Source organism: Nannospalax galili, unplaced genomic scaffold (genome assembly GCF_000622305.1).
Source record: "Nannospalax galili isolate Female #2095 unplaced genomic scaffold, S.galili_v1.0 scaffold95, whole genome shotgun sequence".
NCBI classification, from domain to species: domain Eukaryota; kingdom Metazoa; phylum Chordata; class Mammalia; order Rodentia; family Spalacidae; genus Nannospalax; species Nannospalax galili.
Window position 1 is genome coordinate 2,368,106 of NW_008342393.1, and position 20,417 is coordinate 2,388,522.

Here is a 20,417-nt window from a genome sequence, read left to right on the forward strand (position 1 = left end):
AGCAACGACTCAAGACTTATGAAAACCGCTTTTCTCCTCTTTCCCGATCCTTTACGGTTACGGTTAAAGCCCCACACACCTCAAATTCCAGGTCCTTCGCCCCGGTATACATCTGTTTCGACCCCAATCTCAACAAGTGTCCCCTTTCCTCTGTGTCCCCCAGTCTTCCCTCAGTCCTGGGTTCAGCCATCCGCGCTTCCTCCGTTCCTCTTCGTCCATTTCCCGCCTCAGGCCAGCTGCTGTTTATTTTAGGTCATGCCTGGAGGTGAGCAGAGGGATGAGCGGGTGGGGAGGACAGTTGGACAACAGTAGGGTCAGGTCTTCAAGAAGGAAGACGGGTGACCAAGGGGCTCATCTTTTCACAGCTAAACATGCCCAGAGTCCAGAGAAAGGGGGCGTCTGCATTACTGAAGACCTTATCACCAAGAGGAACTTGACCTTCCCTGAGGATGAAGATCTGTCTGAAAAGACGTGAGTGGTTGAGGGAGCAGAGGGGTGCTGGAAGGTGGAAGCACAGATGTCCAGTTCCCGGAACTGTAGTGATCTGTAACTTATACTTGAGTTACTCCGCTCTCCAGTCAGTGATAATATACGATTGATTTCTCTTCTTAAAAGATTTTTTTCTTTTTTATCATCCTCAGCTGCCTTAGTAAAGCTGTCAGCACCTCTCAGCAGACTCATAATTCATCTCCCTGTTCTCTGCCTGGCCTCCCCACAATTGTTACCCAATTAATTGATCCTTACAAATGATAAATCTGATCACTCCCTGGTAGAAACTTCCTCAGCAACCTATTGCCTCCAGAATAAACTCCAACTGCTCTAACATGAACTGACCTTATTTCCAGCCACACTCCACAAATGTGCAATTTCTCACACTATGTTCTTGCTCCTTATTACTCAGAGATGGGGGATAGCTTGGCATCACCTGGCAGGGGCTTATTAGACATGAAGAATCTCAGCACTCAGGAGGCAGAGGTAGGGAGATCTCTGTGAGTTCAAGGCGAGCCAGCTTGGTCTATCTAGGCCACCTGGGGCTATAAGGGAGACCTTGTCTCAAAAAGACCAAAAGAAAAGAAAAAGGAAAAGGAGGAGGAGGAAGAAGAGGAGGAGGAAGAGGAAAGACAAAAAGAGAAAAAGGAAGAGTCTCTAGCTGGTGATGTAGGTCAGCAGATAGAACACTTGCATAGCATGCACAAAGCCCTGGATTTGATACCTAGCATCACATAAAGCTAGGCATGCTAGTGCATACCAGTAATCCCAGCCCTCAACAGGTAGAGATAAGAAAATCAAAGTTCAAGGTCATCCTTGGCTACATAGTGAATTTTCAGACACCCCAGGATACATGAAGCCCTTCCTTTAAAAAAAAATGGGAAGGAGGCTTATCCCAGATCTACTGAATCAGAATTTGCATTTTCCAGTATCTAAAAGACTCATAGGCACATTGAAGCTCAAGGGCTGGATTAGCACATGCATGTACTATTTGTTCTGCTTGAAAAGCCTTCTCCCTACTCCTCTCCCATTGCCAACCCTTTTATAACCTCAGCTAGCAAGTTGCTCCTGATCCCTCCCCTTTGGAGTTGGTACAAAGCCTATGTAACCCTTTCTTCTTTGTACTATCTTCTGGTATCCACTTGTAGATACTTGGCCTGTTTCCCTAATAATGACAGGCAGGGAACTCTATATTCATCTGTAGGAGACACTCAGTAAATGTTGTAGAAATAACGAATGTATGGATGGGACAAGTGATTTTCCCTCGAAAGGGGGCAAGGAAGATTCTTCCAAAAGATAGGAGAGTATTTCTGTGGCCAACCCCCACCCCATCCACCCTCCCAAGATAGCCATGGAAGGCTTCCCTTGTTCTGAATCTTCAGGAACCATGAGCAGCCATCCATCAGTTGCCTAGAGGGCACTTTGTCATCTTTTGCTCTGATCTTTCTTGGTACCACTGATAGAGAACAGTTGTGTGTCTGAGACCAGCCAGTTTCATGAGCTAGACATCACTTCCCAGTCAAGAAGCTGTTATTGACGTCTGATCAAAACCACTTAGCCCTCTTCCCTTCCTTGAAACATGTCCCCTCCTCTTCCCTCCCTTCCATCTTCTAAGAAACCACAGATGTGAACTCCGACACCCACTCTGCCCACTTTTCTCCAGGTTTCATACCCTTGATGAACTGGAGACAGTCCGCTTGGACCGGGAAGGGATTACTTCTATCAGGAATTTAGAGGGGCTCCAGAATATTCACAGCCTCTATCTGCAAATGGTAAAGTACAGCCCCCCTGCCATTTCTTTTCTCTCTTTGCTGTGGACCAAGTCTGTCTGACCTGAAAACAGCTAAATGGGTCATCTTTTTGCATTTCTGTTTAGGCAGACAGACTTTTGTTAAAACCATTCCCAAATGAATCAGGAAATCCTTCTGACTTAAAAGACTGATCCTCCAAAAAAGATCCTGAACATGCCCTTGAGTCACTATTCAGCCAGACACTTCTCTTGGTCTTAGAAATTCTTAGGCACAAGCCTGTTTCCAGTTGGGCATGGTGGCATATACACCTGTAATCTCAGCACTCAGGAGGCTGAGGCAGGAGGATCACAGAGTTGAAGCCAGCCTGGGCTACACAGGAAGTTCCAGCCACCCTGCTCTACACAAGACCCTGTCTTAAAAATAAATATATGGTGGCCGTAGAGACGCTCAGCAGGCAAAGGTGCTTGCCACCCAGCATGATGGGCCTGAGTGCAAGTGGGACCTACACATTGGAAGGATAGAACTTATTCCAGCAAGTTGTTCTCTGATCTCCACACTTGTGTCATGGTATACACACCCTCACACACATCATTAAAAATTTTTAAATAGTCAGGCGTGGTGGCACACATCTTTAATCCCAGCACCCAGGAAGCACTGGTAGGTAGTGCTCTGTGAGTTCAAGGCCAACCTGATCTACACAGCCAGATAGGATCACATAGTGAGACCGTATCTCAATTTTTTTTTAACTTTTTAAAACAATTTTATTATTTTATGTGTATGCTGTATTGCCTGCATGTAGGTAAGTACACCTGTGTCGTGCAGTGCCTGAGAAGGATGGAAGAGGCCATCGAATGCCCTGGGACTGGAGTTACAGACAGTCGTTAGCTGCCATGTGGGTGCTAGGATTTGAACCCGGGTCTTCTGCAAGAACAACCAGTGTTCTTAACCGCTGAGCCATCTCTCCAACCCCCATCTCAATTTTTTAAAAATTATTATTATTATATGTGTATGAGTGTATTGCCTGTACCCGTGTTGTGCAGTGCCCACAGAGGTCAGAAGGGGGCATCAGAACTGGTGTTACAGTTGGTTGTTAGCCACCATGTGGGTGCTGGGAATCAAACCCAGGTCCTCTGTGAGAACAGCCAGTGCTCTTAACCACTGAGCCATCTCTCCAGTCCCCTCAACAAACTGTTTTTTTAAAAAATATTTTATGTCGGCGTGGTGGCGCACGCCTTTAATTCCAGCACTTGGGAGGCAGAGGCAGGGGGATTTCTGTGAGGTTAAGGTCAGCCTGGTCTACATAGTGAGTTCCAGGACAGCTGGGGCTACAGGGAGACCCTGTCTCAAAAAAAAAAAAAAAGACAAAAACAAAACAAAAACAAAAAAATATTTTATTATTTTTATTTTATGTATATGCGTGTATTGCCTGTATGTAGGTAAGTGCACCCGTGTCGTGCAATGCCTGTGGAGGACAGAAGAGGCTGTCCCCTGGAACTGGAGTTACAAACAGTTGTTCGCTGCCATGTGGGTGCTGGAATTCAAACCCAGGTCTTCTGCAAGAACATTCAGTGTTCTTAACTGCTGAGCCATCTCTCCAGCCCCAACAAATTGTTTTTAATGATAAAGGACTCATATCCTGTTTTGAAAAAGAGCAAGAGAAAACAAGGTTCTCCTATGTCCTGCATTCTTCAGGTCCTTGATGGTAGTGGAGGTTGGCTAATCTTCATCCTTTCCTAAGATGAATATGCCCTGTGCCCTTAAACTATCCTATAGAAACCTTGTGAATCAAAGTAATATGGTCAGGCTGGAGAGTTGGCTCAGCAGTTAAGAGCCCTGGCTGCTCTTGCAGAGGACCTGGGTTTGAGTCCCAGCACCCACATGGCGGCTAACAACTGTCTGTAACTCTGGCTCCAGGGGAACCCAATGCCCTCTTCTGGCCTTCTCAGGCATTACATGACACAGGTGCACTTAACACACATTTTAAAAAGTAGTAAATGGGGCTGAAGAGATGGCTCAGCAGTTAAGAACACTGGTTGTTCTTGCAGAAGACCCAGGTTCAAATCCCAGCACCCACATGGCAGCTAACAACTGTCCATAACTCCAGTTCCAGGGGATCTGATAGCGTTTTCTGTCCTCTGCGGGCATTGCATGACACAGGTGCACTTACCTACATGTAGGCAATACACTCATACACATAAAATAATAGATAAAATATTTCATCCCCCAAATGCAATCGCTGTAGCTCTGAAAGTTGACCTGGTCTTAGGGCTTCATCCCCTTAAAAGACCGCCCCCACCCAGCTGACCTTAACTTGGTTTCCCATCTTGGTTTGTTCCTGCAGAATAAGATCCAGCGAATTGAGAACCTGGCTTGCATCCCCTCCCTGCGGTACGTGGTGCCAAGGCTCAGGCAGTGAAGGAGTAAGGAGTGGGTGGTGGGAAACTGGCAACACCCTAGACCTGGCTCAGAGCTCTCCACTCTGAGACACCAACAAGCTTAGCTCTGCTTTCCTCACCCCCACAAGGCTATATGTCCCCCCTGGTCAACCAGCTGCCTATGCAGGGGAGCCCAGGTACCTGGTGACCTCCTCCCCTCATCCAGCTACCCTATAACTCAGCCCTGTGTCTTCCCCTCTCCTTCTTCCCTGGCAGCTTCCTGTCTCTGGCAGGAAACCAAATCAAGCAGGTGGAAAACCTCCTGGACCTCCAGTACCTCCAGTTTCTGGACCTTTCTGAGAACATGATAGAAATACTGAAGCTGGGTAGGAACAAGGAACACCCTTATCCCCCTCTCTGCCCCAAGGTCCTTGTGCTTCTCTCTCTCTCTCTCTCTCTCTCTCTCTCTCTCCCCCTCTTCTTCTCTCTCTTTTCCATGTGGGGTCCTCCCTCCTCTCTGCCCCAAGGTCCTTGTGCTTTTACTTCATACACAAACACACACACACACACACACACACACATACACACACACACATTTCCATGTGGGATCCTCCCTCCTCTCTGCCCCAAGGTCCTTGTGTTTTTACTTTACATGCATGCATGTGCATTTCATCTTCAGGGGTCCAGAGCAGAAATGAGACCCTGATTTGTTCTCTCTGTTATGCAGATGAGCTGCCCCAGAGCCTTCTCATCCTCAACCTGTCTGGAAACCCCTGCACCAATCAGGATGGCTACAGGTGAGGAGGGGCTGAGAGTGGGAGCAAAGATGTGCTGGCTGAGCCCAGGAAAACATTCTCAGCCTGGAAACCTGGGGTCCATTGCTCCCCCTCCTCCTCCCCAGTAGACCAAGTCCTCCCCCTCCCCCATAGACCAAGTCTGTCCCTTTCCAGTCCCATATCCAGCACCTCACAGGAGTCAACCTTCTGCTCTTTGGCCCATTTCCTAGCCTGTGAGTGACACTCTTCCAGGTGTGGGTGTTGTAGCACATGCCACTGCACCCCTCAGGTTCCATACCAGGGGTGCCATGTGGGTTATGTAACCTCTCTTCCTTCTGCCCACAGAAAGATGGTGATCAGAGCCCTGCCTCTGCTCCTGGACCTGGATAAGCAGCCTGTGTTGGAGCGCTGGACCTCAGATGAGGAGGATAAAGCCTCAGATGATGAGGAGGAGTTTCCAGAGCTGAGTGGCCCCTTCTGCTCAGAGAGAGGTGACTGCTTTCCAAGACTTACAGCCTGTTCAGGGCTCCAACTGCCCTAAGGGCCTGGGGGGAAGCTAAGATGACAATGACACTGATGATGTCCTAGCCAGCTGGCTCTGCAGAGGGGAACCCCTCTCCCTGCTCTACAATCTCCAGGCCCTTCATGTTTCCAGAGAGCCAGTTAGAAGGGTGGAAGTTGTGTTACCACCACCCCTAGCATAGCCCCTAGTTCTGGGAGTAACCTCCTGACTTTTCATCAGCCTCAGAGCCACATGGTATCCATGGTAGAGTGAGTGTTGATCCACCTGAGTCTGGAATCAGGACAGGATCCAAACAGAGCATGCATGGGACTCATCTCTTCCTAGCCCAAGCCCCAGTCTTCTTCTACTAGGGACAGCAGGAGGTCAGCCAGAGACCTCCCTGAGCCCACAGCCCTCTTGCTGAGCCCAAGGCTCTACCTCTCCTCTCCTAGGCTTCTTCAAAGACCTGGAGCAGGAACTGCACCAGCACCAGGAGCGCAGGCAGCAGGCAGCCCTGGCAGAGCACCTTTCAAGGACAAAGACACTGCCTGCCCTCACCAACCTGCCCCTGCTGCCTACAGTGCCCATGGCTAGGGACTGCAACCCTTCTGTCCCGGTGCAACCAGAGAAAGAGTCAGCCCCTAAGGCTACCTCCTTACCCCACACCTCCTCCTCTATTATGAAACTAACTTATAAGGGCCAGGAAAGCTCTGTCCAGGCAAGGAAGGGAGCCCCAGCAGCCTCTAAGACCTCTCTGGTTGCAGCTTCTAGCTTGAAAAAAACTATAACCAAAAGAACCAAGAAGTAAAGCACTCCTCAGTACCTTAGCTGTGCAGGAGCCCCACCCTCAATAAAGTATCTCTGAGCTTATAATGTCTTTCATGTCACTTGGGGGCAAGTCAGAGGATGGAACCAGTAAAGGCACCCAGAAGCAGAAAACAAAGAGCCCCAAGCTTGCCTTTAAAGGAATGACTTAAAGGGCTGCCACCCCTGGGGCCTTGCCTAGTTTCCTCAATCACCAGTGGGCAAGAAGTGGGCCACCTCGCAGAAGATGCATGTCTCATGGTGAGATGTCTTATTGCCACCCTGAGAGTCCCTCCTAGGTCCAAGCCAAGGACTAAGACCCTAAAACCTAGGGTCCTGATTGATCTCAAATAGCAGCCAGGGCAAGATTTTTTTCTTTTTTCTTTTTTTGGTCATTTTGAGACAGGGTCTCCCTATAGCCCTAGCTGGCCTTTAACTCACTTGTAGACAAGGCTGACCTTGAACTCACAGAGATCCACCTACCTCTGCCTCCCAAGTGCTGTAACTAAAGGCATGCGCCACCATGCCGGGCCAAGATTTTTTTTAAAAAATGGTATGAGTATTTTGCCTGAATGTATGTAAGTGCACCTATGTCATGCAATTTCTGCAGAGGCCAGAAGGGGGTATCACATCCCTTGGAACTGGAGTTAGGTACCGTTGTTAGCTGTCATGTGGGTACTGGAAACTAAGCCCCAAATTCTCTGCAAGAACAGCCAGTGCTCTTAACCACTGAGCCATCTCTCCAGCCCCACAAAGCATGATCTTTGATCTCATGCACACATACACCATTAGGGAACACCCCCCAGAACCCCTTCTCAGTCTCTTTACAACCTTCATGTGTAATTCCATCACATCCATAGGATTTACAGCCTGGCACCACAGGTTTAGCAGCCAGCCTGGTGGTAACTGCCATTTGCCTTGGCTCAGCTCTTTCACCCCCAAAAGACCTGAGACCTAGTTCACTGATAAACTGATAAGGAAATAAAACACTTTTTTTTTTTTTTTTTTGGAGATAGAGTCTCAATATGTAGTCCTGGCTGGCCCAAAACTCACTATGTTAATCAAGCTGGTGTTGAACTTAGAGATTCTCCTGCCTCTGCCTCCTGAGTGCTGAGATTAAAGATATCAGCCACAGAGCTGGAAAGATGGCTCAGCAGTTAAGAGTACTGGCTGTTCTTCCAGAGGACCTGGATTCGGTTCCCAACACCCACATGGCAGCTAACAACTGTCAGTAACTCCAGTTTCAGGGGATCCAATTCCTTTTCTGGCCTCTGAGGGTTTGCATGCATGAGTGCACGTCCGCAAAACATTCATACACATAATTTTTTTTCATTAAAGATGTGGGGTACTGGAGAAATGGTTCAGCAGTTAAGAGCACTGGCTGTTCTTGCAGAAGACCCAAGTTTGAATCCCGGCACCCACATGGTGGCTAACAACCATCCATAATTCCAATTCCAGGGGAATCTGGCACCCTCTTCTGACCTCTGTGGGCATTGAACAACATGGGTGCACTTATATACATGCAGGCAATAAACTCATACACATGAAACAATAAAAATAATAAAGATGTGTGCCACCACGCCTAACCCTAAAACACATTTATTAAGCCAAAGGCTGTACCAACCACTCAGAACCAGGATGAGCAGTGTGAAGGGATTGTTCTGACCACCCAACCCCAGCTCAGGGAAGCTGGCTTCAGGGCTTCTGCACCCAGTGGGCCAGGAGATACTCTGTGCTTAGGCATAGGCCTGGTGCTCCCTCTCCACAAAGGCCAGGAAGAGGCTGCCTAGCTCCTGGGGAGGTGGGGTCCGCTCACCCTCCAGCAGCCTGCGTACAGCCTCCAGGCCTTCCCGCTCCAGGTCCTGTTGCTTTTGCTGGAGCTGTTGCCCCTGCTCCTGCCAGGAAAGCTGAAGTGAGGAATGTGGACTCTCTCCCAAAGGCAGGAGAAACCCAAGACCAACTAGCTCCACTGAGGGGAGCACCCTGTCCCCAGTTCTGCAGTCTCTATCGCTCCCAGGCCCTTCATGTTTCCAGAATGTCAGGAGGGTGAAGGTGTGTCATCCTCCTCACCTCCCCCAGCATGGCCCCTAGTCCCTAGAGGTTACCTGCTCATTCTCCATCAGCCCCAGGGCCGCCTGGTGTCCATGGTAGAGTGAGTGTCGACGATCCACCTGAGTCTGGAATCGGGGGAGGATCCGAACAGGATCCCGGGCTCCAAAAGTTGGGGACAGTACCTGGGGGGCCTGGGCCATCCCCACCCCAAAGATGAAAGGTTTGAACACTGACCTAATGGGACAAAGGACTGAGGTAGATCAGGTCCTGTCACGTCCCCTGCCCAGTATGCCCTCCCCAGCTCCACCACCCTTGTACTCACCTGGATGGGTCTGGTGTAGCCGTGAGGAAGTGAACGCAGGGTTTCAGGGGATCCTGGGGAAGAACTGATACCATACTGGCCGTGGTGCGGAAGCCTCCGGAGTCCATACAGATGCCACTCTCCTTGTTCCTGAGGATGCCCATCATCACCTCTGCTGTGATGTTCCCTGGTGAGGAGTCAGTGAAGCCTCAGCAGAGGGGAGTGTGAGAGGGCCTCGGGGCTGGGGTGCTGTGATCCTTGTGTCCCCCATTTATGGACCTTGCCACTGCTGCAGCAGCTCATGCCCAGATTGGAAGCGGGCCTTGGCAGCCTCCATGCGCACAGGCTGCTGGGTCAGGGAGAAGACCTTGGCAAAATCAAAGGTGCCCTGCCCAGACCACCAGCCTTGGGCCTGGGCGTGGCTCCGGAGCTCTGGGTGTTCGGTGGATATGTCTGTGCCAATGCTCAGCTGGTTGGAGATATTTCGGGCACCCCCTGTGGAAGAAGGGGGAGTTGTTTACGTATCACGGAGCACCCATTCTATGCCAGGCACCGGGTCAGGTGCCAAGATCATAATGGTGATGGGCACAACCTGTCTTCAGGGGATTATGGTGATGGGGGAGACAGATAAATTGTAGGGAGGGGTCATGATGGTGAAGAGGTACCTGCTTGCATATGGGGAGGGGGCCACCACCCAGGGAGGTCCAGGAAGGTTTCCCAGAGGGAGGGACAAGCTGAAACATAGGAGGACTTGGCCAGGGGAAGGACGAAGAGGGTTCCTGAGTAGGCTTATTTCCATTCTCCCAGGATATCCCAAGAAGTGGCACCTGGAGATAGTCCATCCCTGCCCCACCAGTTCTCCAACCTCCCAAGGTTGGCAAGAGGAGGACAGCACCTGGGGGAGGGGGGTCTAGGCTCCTACCCTGGATCCTCTGAGCAGCCCACAGCCTCCCAGCTGTCTCCAGCACCCACGCTTCTATCCGGTCAGCCAGTAAGAAGGTGTTATGGTAGCAGAATGGCACAGGATCTTCCCGGCAGCTGCCCCCCTGCCCATAACGCTCCAACAAGCCTGTAATCACATGCACGGCCTCCTGGGCAGTGCTGCTCCGTTCCAAAGCCAGCCTGGCAGAGAGATCAGGGGTCAGAAGTGACCCAGAAAGGCTTGATGAAAAACCCAAGTCACACAGCAAACCCATTGGCACTGATTGTAGCAAACAGGCCTGGTGGTGCAGGCCTGTGATTCCCAGCAAGGAGACGGAGGCAGGAGGATCAAGACTTCAAGGTTAGACTCAGCTACATACTACAAGAGACCCTATCTCAAAGAAAACAAAAAACAAAAACAACCAGTAACAAAATAAAATTTAAAAAAACATGTGCCAGCGGTTTCCAAACATTGCACTGAGAGTTCCATAGAAAGGCCTGGAACACTGTCTCAGAGGAAGAAGTGCCTACACCCCACCTCTCCTCAATCAGAGCTGCTCCATATATATCAGTTCTATAAACCTGAACACTGGGAGATTTCGGTTGACAAAAGTCGTATTGAAAAAATATTTAAGCCATTCTGGGCCCAGAGAGGCTCTTTATCAGACTATGGAGACAAAGCTAGGAGATAGGAGGGACAGGGCAGCCTCCCTGGTGAGGGCACAAGGGCAAAGTAAACAGAGGAGAGGGCAGTGAACCAGATTGAGGTGGGGAAGTGATGCCTAGCGGGAGGAGCAGGTCTGTACCTGAGTAAGTCCATGCCCAGCAGGGCTTCCCCCTCCCCAACAGGCTCCTTGGTCCACACAGCTTCATTGCCAATACAGACACCATGCTCGTTGGCACCCATCTCAGCCCCCCACAGCCAAGAAGGGCGGCTCAGGATCACAGCATGTGTCTTCAACACCTGGTCCACTTCGATGTAGGTGCACTGGAGGAAGAGAAAGGAAGAAGCCATTGAGAAAGAGCCATAATCTATACTGTGCTAGAAATTGTATTGAGAAAGGTCTTATTCTCAGGTTACAGATGAGTAAACTGAGGTCAACAGAAGCTAACGAGGCTCAAGGTCCAGGTTGGAGGACTTGGAGTCCATCCACTTTTCACTGCCTCTAGTAGCATCCCAGGGGCAAGAAAAAGTGGAGGTCTAATGCCTACACCTCCCAACACCTTAAGTCCTAACTCACCTGGAGCCGGCTCCCAGGGGTGTGAGTGCTTGCGGGTACAAACACCACCTCCTGCACCTCATCTCGAGGTCTATCCGAGTTCTTTGCAAAGATCACGGCTGGGATGGCTGAAGCCGGGGGAACAGAGACAAAGCAGTCGCAGGAACAAGGGGCGTCACGGCTGGACGATGCCATCTGCGGAAGGGTGGGGATGATCATGTCCCTCCCAGGCCACCTCTCCACAATCTCGTCACGGCTGGGCCTAGGGCGCTTCCTCACCCCCCAACACGTGCACTCAGAGAAGACTGTCATATAGGTTCCTGATGTCCTGCACCGTGTATGCACATTCAGTGAGTGGTGTGCACACTCCTTGTACTTGGCTTAGAGTCAGCAGACACTGCAGGGTCTGCAGACTCCGAAAGTCCTGCTCTTTCACGGAAGTCCTAGCCCTTCCGGGCTGTACTTTCTTCGGTTTCTCACAGGTCTCCAAGAATCCCACGCTCCTGCGCATGCCCACAGACCCGCCCCTCTACCACTCACCCCTTTTCACGTCCTCTGTATCTACGTCTCTCACCCTCTCCGCCTCCAAGACCCTCAAGCTTGGTTCCGAGCACCACCTACTCTGGGTTAGGTTAGGTCTGTTCGATTGGACAGAGGTCCCCAGGTGACCTGGAAGGCCTTTGCCTCGGGGGCGGGGCCGGAACAGAACACCTGCAGTCCCATCGTATCCCACGAGGGTGCGCACTAGCACCACTTCTTGGAACCCAAGAGCCTTCCAAGTTCTGCTTGGCTCCCAGCCTGGGTGTCCTGGGCGCCCCTTTCAGGTTTATCAGATGGAGGCACGATTGGTAGGTGAAGCTGAGGGAGAAAAGGAGCCTGTGTGAAAGAGGACTCATAAATCAGCGGACACTGCTGGCCACAAGCCAGGAGATAAAGGCATACCAATATATATTTTATTATTTAAAAAGCATTTATTTGAGGGGCTGGAGAGATGGCTCAGCGGTTAGGAACACTAGCTGTTCTTGCAGAAGACCCAGGTTCGAATCCCAGCACCTACAAGGCAGCTACCAACTGTCCGTAACTCCAGTTCCAGGGGATCCGACAGCCTCTTCTGTCCTCCGTGAGCATTGCACGACATGGGTGCATTTACCTACATGCAGGCATACACACATACACATAAAATAAAAAATATTTTTTTAAAGTATTTATTTGATACTTTGTGCACAAAGTGGTGTGACATATGCCTTTAATCCGAGTACTCGGGAGGCAGAGGCAGGCGGATCTCTGTGAGTTCGAGGCCACCCTGGTCTACATAGTGAGCGCCAGGTCAATTGGGGCTACAGGGAGACCCTGTCTCAAAAAAGACCCCCCCCAAAAAAAGTATTTATTTTAGCTGGAGAGATGGCTCAGCGTTGGCGCTCTTGTAGAGGACCTGGGTTCAGTTCCCAGCACCCACATGACCAATAACAACAGTCCTAACTCTAGTTCCAGGGAATCTGACGCCCTCTTCTGACTTCCCTGGGCATTGCGTGACAAGGGCACACTTACATACATGCAGACAACACACTCATACACATAAAAATAAAATAAAATAAAATAATTTTTTAGCAGTATAAAATTTATTTAAAACCACCTGCAAAGTTCTGTGTAATCAGGAATGATGCAATTTGCAATCGCTTCTTTTTTTTTTTTTTTTTTTTTTTTTTTTTGAGACAGGGTCTCCCTAACATCTACCCTTTTTAGAATATTTATTTGAACTCACAGAGATCCACCTGCCTCTGTCTCCCGAGTACTGGGATTAAAGGCATTCGCCACCACACCCGGTTTATTTAATCTTTCTTAAGAGCTGTTTTTTTTTGTTTTGTTTTTACTTTGAATATAGTCAGCTACTTTATCACAGCACAAACACACATCGGTGAGGGTATGAACTTACTATGCGCCAAAGTCATCAGGGGGGTCTTATTGAATATTCAAGGTTATTTGGCCTGTTTACCCCTTTTCTTGTGACCCAGAATATATTTGAGATACTCAAAATAAATTGCTTCTATGCATAGGCTTGTGAAATAACCTATATAAATTACCAAAATCTTTTAAAAAATATTTTATTATTTTTATTTTATGTATATGAGTGTATTGCCTGCATGTATGTGAGTGCACCTGTGTTGTGCACTGCGGAGGTCAGAAGAGGGCTTCAGATTCCCCTGGAACTGGAGTTAAGGATGGTTCATAGCCGCCATGTGAGCACTGGGAATTGAACCCGGGTCCTCTGCAAGAACAGTCAGTGCTCTTAACCGCTGAAGCCATCTCTCCAGCCCGATTTCTAAAGTCTTTATAGATACATCTCAGTATGCTTCTTAATTCTCTACACAAAGGTAGTTTTCCAATGATTTTTTTTTCCTGTGTGTGGCTACAAAGCAGAACTAAACAAACAAACAAACAAAGAGAAATCACATAATCTAGAGATAGTTCTGCCTGTTAGAGACAATAATAATTCTGCATATTTACCCTGAAGGACTGGGAACTGACATTGTTTACCCAGCACCATTTCCCTCAAGAAGCCTTCATTTCAATCGATTTAAATATACTAAACTCTGATTGTGAGAGGCTGACCTCAGCCATTTGAAATGATCTGAATGAAAAATATAGTCTTTCTATTGTAATAGTAAAGGGATAATATTCTCTACACATTTTGTTTTGTTTGTTTTTTTGAGACAGGGTCTCTCTGTAGCATCAGGATGGTCTTGAACTCAAAGATTTGCCTGCCTCTGCCTCTTAAAGGTGTGCACCACTGAGCCCAGCATAGGCTGAACTTATTATGTAGCTGAGACTGGCATCAAACATCAAATCTGCCTAAGTCTTACTCACAGGAGATAGGATTACAGAAATGGGCTAACACACCCATGAATTAATTTAGTAAAATAAAATATTTATTTTATTTAATTTTTTGGTCTTTTTGAGACAGAGTCTCCCTGTAGAATCTGGCCTGGAACTCACTATGTAGGTCAGGCTGGCCTTGAACTTACAGAGATCCACCTCTTTTGTCTCCGAAGTGCTGGGATTAAAGGCACGTGCCACCATGCCCAGCTAAAATATTTATTTTAATTAATTTATTTTTATGTGTATGAGAGTTTGACAGAATATATATGTCTGCACCACATACATGCCTAGTGCCTATGGAGGGCATCAAATCTGGAACTGGAGTTATAGATGGTTGTTAGCTGCCACATGGGTCCTGGAAACGGTCCAGGTTTCTAGGCCCCTCCAAAAGAACAACCAAGTGTTCTTAATCCCTGAGCCATCTCTCCAGCCCTATTTTATTTGTATTTTAAGATTTATTTTTATTTATTATTTTTATTTAATGTGTATGAGTGTTATGCCTGCATGTGAGTAATTGCACCCATGTCATGCAATGCTGGCAGAGGACAGAAGAGCTGTTGGATCCCCTGGAACTGGAGTTATGGACAATTGTTAGCTGCCATGTGGGTGCTGGGATTTGAACCCAGGTCTTCTGCAAGAACAGTCAGTGTTCTTAACCGCTGAGCCATTTCTCCAGCCACGATTTATTTTTATTTTTAAATTATGTGTGTATGTGTTAGTATGGGGGTATATGCACAAGAGTGCAGGTACCCTCAGAGGCCAGAGGAAGGCACTGGATTTCCTAGAGCTGGAGTTACAGGCAGTTGTAAGCTGCCCATGTGGGTGCTCGGAACTGAATTCAGGTTCTCTGCAAGAGCAGTATGCCTTATTTTATTTTTATCTTATTTTTCTTTTCTCTCTTTCTTTCTTTCTTTCTTTCTTTCTTTCTATCTTTCTTTTTTTTTTTTGACAGTGTTTCATTGATAAACCAGTCTTGAACTCACAGAGCTCCTCCTGCCTCTGCCTTCTGAGTGCTGGGATTAAAGGCGTGGGCCACCACATCTGGCCAGCCCCTTGTTGGTTTTATTATTTATTTATTATTTCAAATATTGGCTTTGGGAGATAGTGTGTGAGCACCTGTATGCACATGCTTGTAGGGCCTAGATGTTGACATCAAGTGTTTTCCTCAATTACTCTCCACCTTATTTTTGAGATAGGGTCTGTCATTGAACCTGGAGCTTGCTGATTCTGCCATACCGGGAGGCATTAAATCCTGGAACACTCCTGTCTCTGACCCTGGAGTGCTGGGATTATAGACCCATGGTGTCTGGTTGGTTTTTATGCTGGGAATCAAACTCAGGTCCTCATGTTTGCACGACAAGCACTTTATTGTTTGAGTAGTCCCTAGTGTATATTTTAAAATGGCACAAGGAAGGGCTGAAGAGTTGGCTCAGCAGTTAAGAGCACTGACTGCTCTTGCAGAGGACCCAGGTTTGAGTCCCAGCATCCACATGGTGGCTATGAACTGCCCTTAACTCCAGTTCCAGGGGAATCTGATGCCCTCTTCTGACCTCTGTGGCATTGCGTGATATGGGTGCACTCACATACATGCAGGCAATACACTCATATACATAAAGTAAAATTTTTTTTAAAAGCCCCAAAATAAAAGGAATATTTGCCTTTAATCCCAGCACTTGGGAAGTGGAGGCAGGCGGATCGTTGTGAGTTCAAGGCCAGCCTGGTCTACACAATGAGTTCAGGTCAGCTGGGACTACAGGGAGACCCTTCTCAAAAAGAAAAAAAAAAAAAAATGGCACAAGGACACATACACAAAATCCATCCAGCCCCAAACCCAAGTCCTTTTCTGCCCCGTAGTGCTTAAGTGCACTATGGCATAGGAAGATACCTTTGAAAAGAAATTTAGAAATGTCTATTCCAAAAATTTGATACTTCTACAAATAGTTAAACTGAAACATCAAAGGACAAGCTTTTGCCAAGAGAAACACAGGATGGTACAGAGCTGGATTCTGACCTCAAATGTTCTGGTTTTCAATTCATTTTTCTCAATAAACCATCTCCATAGCCAGCATTTAAACAAATGTCTCTCACACACTTTTGTTCCCTGGAGCCCTCCAGGAACTGGGGAGGGGAGGCATTGCACTGAATCTGTAAATCTGATTGGGTACTATGGACATTTCAACAATATTAATTCTTCCAATGCATAAACACAAAATTGTGTGTGTGTGTGTGTGTGTGTGTGTGTGTGTGTGTGTGTGTAGGTGGGGGGGGGGCTGGGAATGTAGCTCAGTTGGGCCCTGGGCTCAATCCTCAACACTGCATAACCTGGAGGTGGTGATGCACGCCTGTAATTCCAGCATGCCGATGGAGGCAGGAGAATCAGAAGTGCATGGGCATCCTTGGAGATATAGGGAGTTCCATGCCAGCCTGGGCTAGAGTCTCTAATTCAAAAGAGACTTGTTTTTCAGTGTATAGCTCTTCCCTCTTTGTTCCTTAGTACTTTTTTGGTGTGTGGCTATTGCAAATGGTATTGTTTTCTGGTTTGCCTTTTTGGATATTTCGCTGCTAGTATATAGAGAGATTTCTCATTTTTGTATGATTTTTGTATCTTGTGCCTTTATTCTTTTTAGTTCTAACAGGTTTTTTTTGTGTTTTGTTCTAAGGTTCTTTTCAAACCAACACTGCTAGTGTGCTGAGCCTTCAGACAGACTAGGATGAATGGAGAAGTAAAGACTGCCTCTGGTGCTTCGTGGAGGAATTGTGAAATTGCAGGTGGATGCCATTCCACCTCAAACATCAAGGCTGTACACGCCCCCAAACGCCGGCATCCAAGGTGTCCTTCAGGGAAAGCTGGTTCCTCTTCTGCACTTCCGTGGCTGCCCACTGTGGGGCAGAACAGGCCTGGGAAGGCAGCGGGCGTGCAGTCTCCGCCAGGACACCATCACACAACTCCAGGCTGCGTTCCCAAGACTGCCTTTGGTTACGTTTTCACTCTTGACTTCATTTGCCCACCCTAGAGGTATTCCTCAACTCCATCTCTCTGGTAGGAGATGCCTCAAGAGGTCGCCTGAAGGGTGATCGAGGTGTGATTTCCCTAACTCCTTCCCTGGCCTATCCAGGAGGATCCTGCTGGGACACCCCATCTAAGGGGTCAGAGGTGACTCTGGGCTCCTTCAGGGGCGCCAGGCCAGCCAGGCAGCATTGCAAAGGAGCAAGCAAGCATCAGAGCCCCACCAAAGGCCCCTGCTAAGAATGCAGGTCAGCTGGAGGAGCTGCAAAGGGAGGAGGGGCTGCCCTGGCCCTGCCCAGACTAGCCCAGCCGGCCCCACAGCTGCCCTCCTATCCCTGGGGGCAGAGATGGGGGAAAAGGAGGGGATTCACCAGGATCCTGGGGTCTAATTCCCCCAGAACCAGGAAGACAAAAGAGGTTCCCTGTAGGAGAGCCTCAGGCAAGAGGTCACAGGGAAACAAGTCCTCCCAAACTATTAAGTCCTAGAACAGATAGAAACATGTGCCCCCCCAACCTGTCTGTTTTCCTCCATTACCCCTATATCATCCTGATGCCCCATCCCAATGTTCCCGTAAACTCCGGGGCCCCCAAATCTCTTGGACCCTGTGATACGATGAGCCAATCTGAAAGCGAGATTCGGCTGGAAAAATTGGAATAGGGGTTAGGGGTGTGGGACAGGAATCCCATGAGGGGAAAATAATAAATTTGGCCCCCAAAAAATTAGGTTGGAAAGGTAAAAGAACACAACCAATCTTGCCCCATAGAGCCAAAAAAATAAATCAAAACCAGATCTTCCGGGCACCTTCCAAGTTTTAGGACTCTGTGGAGTCATGAAGTTTTTACTCACTCAACATGAATTAGGCACCATAGAGGGCTTTTCTAGTCTCTCTGAAGACAGTGGGTCCTGTGAGAGTGCAGTGCATTTGTGTACACTGCTGTTGCGTAACCCTGGCAGGTTTCTAGCTGCTGGTAGTAGCAGCAACCCTTCCCTCATACTTTCCAGCTGGGCAGGCGCCCATCAGATATCTTGGCTGCCTTTCATCGCCTTGTCCCTGATAGGGATCATCCTGGGTGAAGAAATCTCTGTCAGTCACCCCCACCTCACTCAGCCAGAGGGACAAGCTGACATGCATGCTCCCATGGGGGTGGGGTGAGGGAACCAAGAGGCCAGCTATGAGTTGGAAGGGAGGGGATCTGTGTTCTTGGGGGAGAGGGGGAGAGAAGAGGGGATTTGTACGTGGAGGAAGGAAACATCTAGAAACAGTTCATCCCCATAGCTGAACACCAGAGACAGCCCAGCTGTCTCCCCTTTAAACCAGGACCAGATCCAAGGTCTGACCCAGTCAAATGAATGGAGGTGATACTGCCTAAGGATTCTCCCTACCCACTCCTCACTGCCTAGGGACACTGAGTCAAAGAGGAGACACAGCTGGAACACAAATAAAGCAAGGATGTGGTTGGTTGATGACTTTATTGTTGCATAAAAAACAGGCTGTTTCTGCCTCCTCCTCCCCCCCAAGTGGGTTCACAGCAGTTAAAGAAAAAAATTCCTACATTTTCCTCTAGGGGGGCTCCCTAGAAGGGCAGGCAGTGGAGAAACCTAGATTTATAAAGAGTGGGGCAGGCAAAAACCTATCCAAAGCCCCACCTGCAGACCTTAGGGTCCAGGGCCTCTATAAGGGGGAGCATCCATATCCCCCCACCATCAGTACCTACATGTGGAATTCCCCCTAAGAATGGTTACTAGAAAAGGCTGTCTTGGTAGCACAGGGAGGGGATGGCTGGTTTTGATGGGTGGAGGAGAAAGCATCCCACACCCACGGTGCCCTCCTTTCTCCCCTTCTGCACCTAGCCAGGCAACCTACAGGCATGACCAACTCTGCTTTTGCCCTCAGCTTTTTTTTTTTAATGAGGAAGGGGACCTCTGGCTGGGTTAGCAGGGGAAAAGAGGGAGAATACAGAAAAATCTTACTTCTTAAACTATCCCAGGCTCCTAAGTCCCACAGGGATTTACCCTGTCCCTTTTAAGGAGGGGTCCTTTCTACACAAACAATATTCCTACCCAGATCCCAGCCCCTAATTCCCATACAGCTTCCAGTCCTTGGACTGGGCTCCAGCATCCCCAATGGAGGAAGAGATGCTGTGGGTCTAGGCCCCAGACCTTGGACGGGAGAACAAGATGGGGTCTCAGAAGACCCCAGGCTCAGTAGAGAAACACATACATACACACGGGTACATACAACATACATATACACATTCATACCCTAATTATTAAATAAAATACCCTTTGCTTATAACTTAAAACTCAATACACAGCTAATCCCTGCAGAGGGTTCTGGGTCTAGAGAGGAGAGCAGGAGAGAGGTCTGAGGGACTCAAGGCCTCTACCTTAAACCTGAGTGCCCCCAGCCCCAGGGTCCTGTGGTCTGCCAGAACCTTCCCTGTATAGTATCTGCTTCTTTTCCCTCTGCCTGGCTCAGCTTCTGCCAAGTAGAAGTCCACCCTCCCCACCCCATGATCAAAATCCAAAAGAATCTCTAGTATCTAAAGGAGAAGGGGATAAAGAAACAGCTCCTGAAATCCCCTCTAGTGGAGAACCATGTCTTCATATGGAAGCGGACTTCCCCCTGGGGATGGAAGAGGGCAGACTCTATCGCAGTGCTGAGGAATATGGAAGAGTCAAGCTAGAGAGTGGACTGGAGTCTAGACAGGGGTAGGGGCCTCCACTGTAGTCCCTCTGCTAGGACAACCCCAAACAATCCCCCAAGGACCCCTCTCCCTTCCAACCCCAAGGGGAAAGCAAAAGCTGGAGACCTCAGGAAAAGCTTACATTAACTCTAGAGCTGGAGCTATTGGCTGCCTTAAAAAAGAAGAAAATAAAACCGAAAAAACAAAAAAATACCTAGGGTAATGGATAGGGCATGTGGACTACTGAACTTGTTTTTTTAAAAGGTCTAAGAGTTAAGGATTGAATCAAAGTTGAGGCGGGAAGAAGAGGTTAGTTCTTCCATTCCCCTACCAAACGTCTTCCATTTTAAGAGGATTTCCCTCCTAAATCCCAGTCTCCCCCATCTAACTCAGACCTCCACAGCTCAAGCTGAAAAGCTGTGCTCTCTTCATCTCTGACTCTATCAAACTGGGTCTGGAAGGGTTTATAAGGAATTTAATAAAGAGATTTCTTTCTACAGTAACAACCCTCCAAGCTAAATAGACATCCTCTTAAGGGGGACTCCCCCAACGTCCCCCAACCTCATCTCTGCTCTCCCTCTGGAAACTTTAGAGGGAGAAGTACCAGAAGGGGGATGAAAGGGACCTCGGCCGCAGGGCTGTGCTGAGGTGCTT

The 20,417-nt window shown here is 48.5% G+C and overlaps 2 protein-coding genes across 8 annotated transcripts in view; one reads left to right on the forward strand and one right to left on the reverse strand.

Moving 5' to 3' along the window:
• Lrrc46 (leucine rich repeat containing 46) overlaps positions 1–6,763 on the forward strand; it is a 6,965-nt gene extending 202 nt beyond the window's left edge. The window contains exons 1-9 of one of the 3 annotated variants that reach the window (XM_029566040.1): positions 1–56; positions 164–265; positions 366–471; positions 2,153–2,261; positions 4,582–4,628; positions 4,892–5,001; positions 5,343–5,412; positions 5,737–5,882; positions 6,346–6,763. In XM_029566040.1, the coding sequence (XP_029421900.1) occupies positions 256–265; positions 366–471; positions 2,153–2,261; positions 4,582–4,628; positions 4,892–5,001; positions 5,343–5,412; positions 5,737–5,882; positions 6,346–6,701 (954 nt within the window). In that variant the 5' untranslated portion in view covers positions 1–56; positions 164–255 and the 3' untranslated portion in view covers positions 6,702–6,763. Of the gene's footprint in view, positions 266–365; positions 472–2,152; positions 2,262–4,581; positions 4,629–4,891; positions 5,002–5,342; positions 5,413–5,736; positions 5,883–6,345 lie in introns of all 3 variants that reach the window. The other 2 variants (XM_029566041.1, XM_008838254.2) reach the window with 2 other exon arrangements.
• A 1,519-nt stretch (positions 6,764–8,282) lies between these two features.
• Positions 8,283–11,874, reverse strand: Scrn2 (secernin 2). 5 transcript variants are annotated; one of them, XM_029566044.1, is made up of 8 exons: positions 11,766–11,874; positions 11,213–11,386; positions 10,778–10,959; positions 9,973–10,172; positions 9,330–9,545; positions 9,072–9,237; positions 8,803–8,983; positions 8,283–8,592 (listed from the first exon to the last, which is right to left on the reverse strand). In XM_029566044.1, the coding sequence occupies exons 2-8, from the start codon at positions 11,384–11,386 to the stop codon at positions 8,434–8,436; spliced, it is 1,278 nt and encodes a 425-aa protein (XP_029421904.1). In that variant the 5' UTR covers positions 11,766–11,874; the 3' UTR covers positions 8,283–8,433. The 5 variants fall into 5 exon arrangements, with proteins under 5 accessions (XP_029421904.1, XP_029421905.1, XP_029421903.1 ...); XM_029566045.1 differs by having other exon boundaries at positions 11,732–11,822; XM_029566043.1 differs by lacking the exon at positions 11,766–11,874 and adding an exon at positions 11,471–11,725.
• Positions 11,875–20,417: the final 8,543 nt, after the last annotated feature.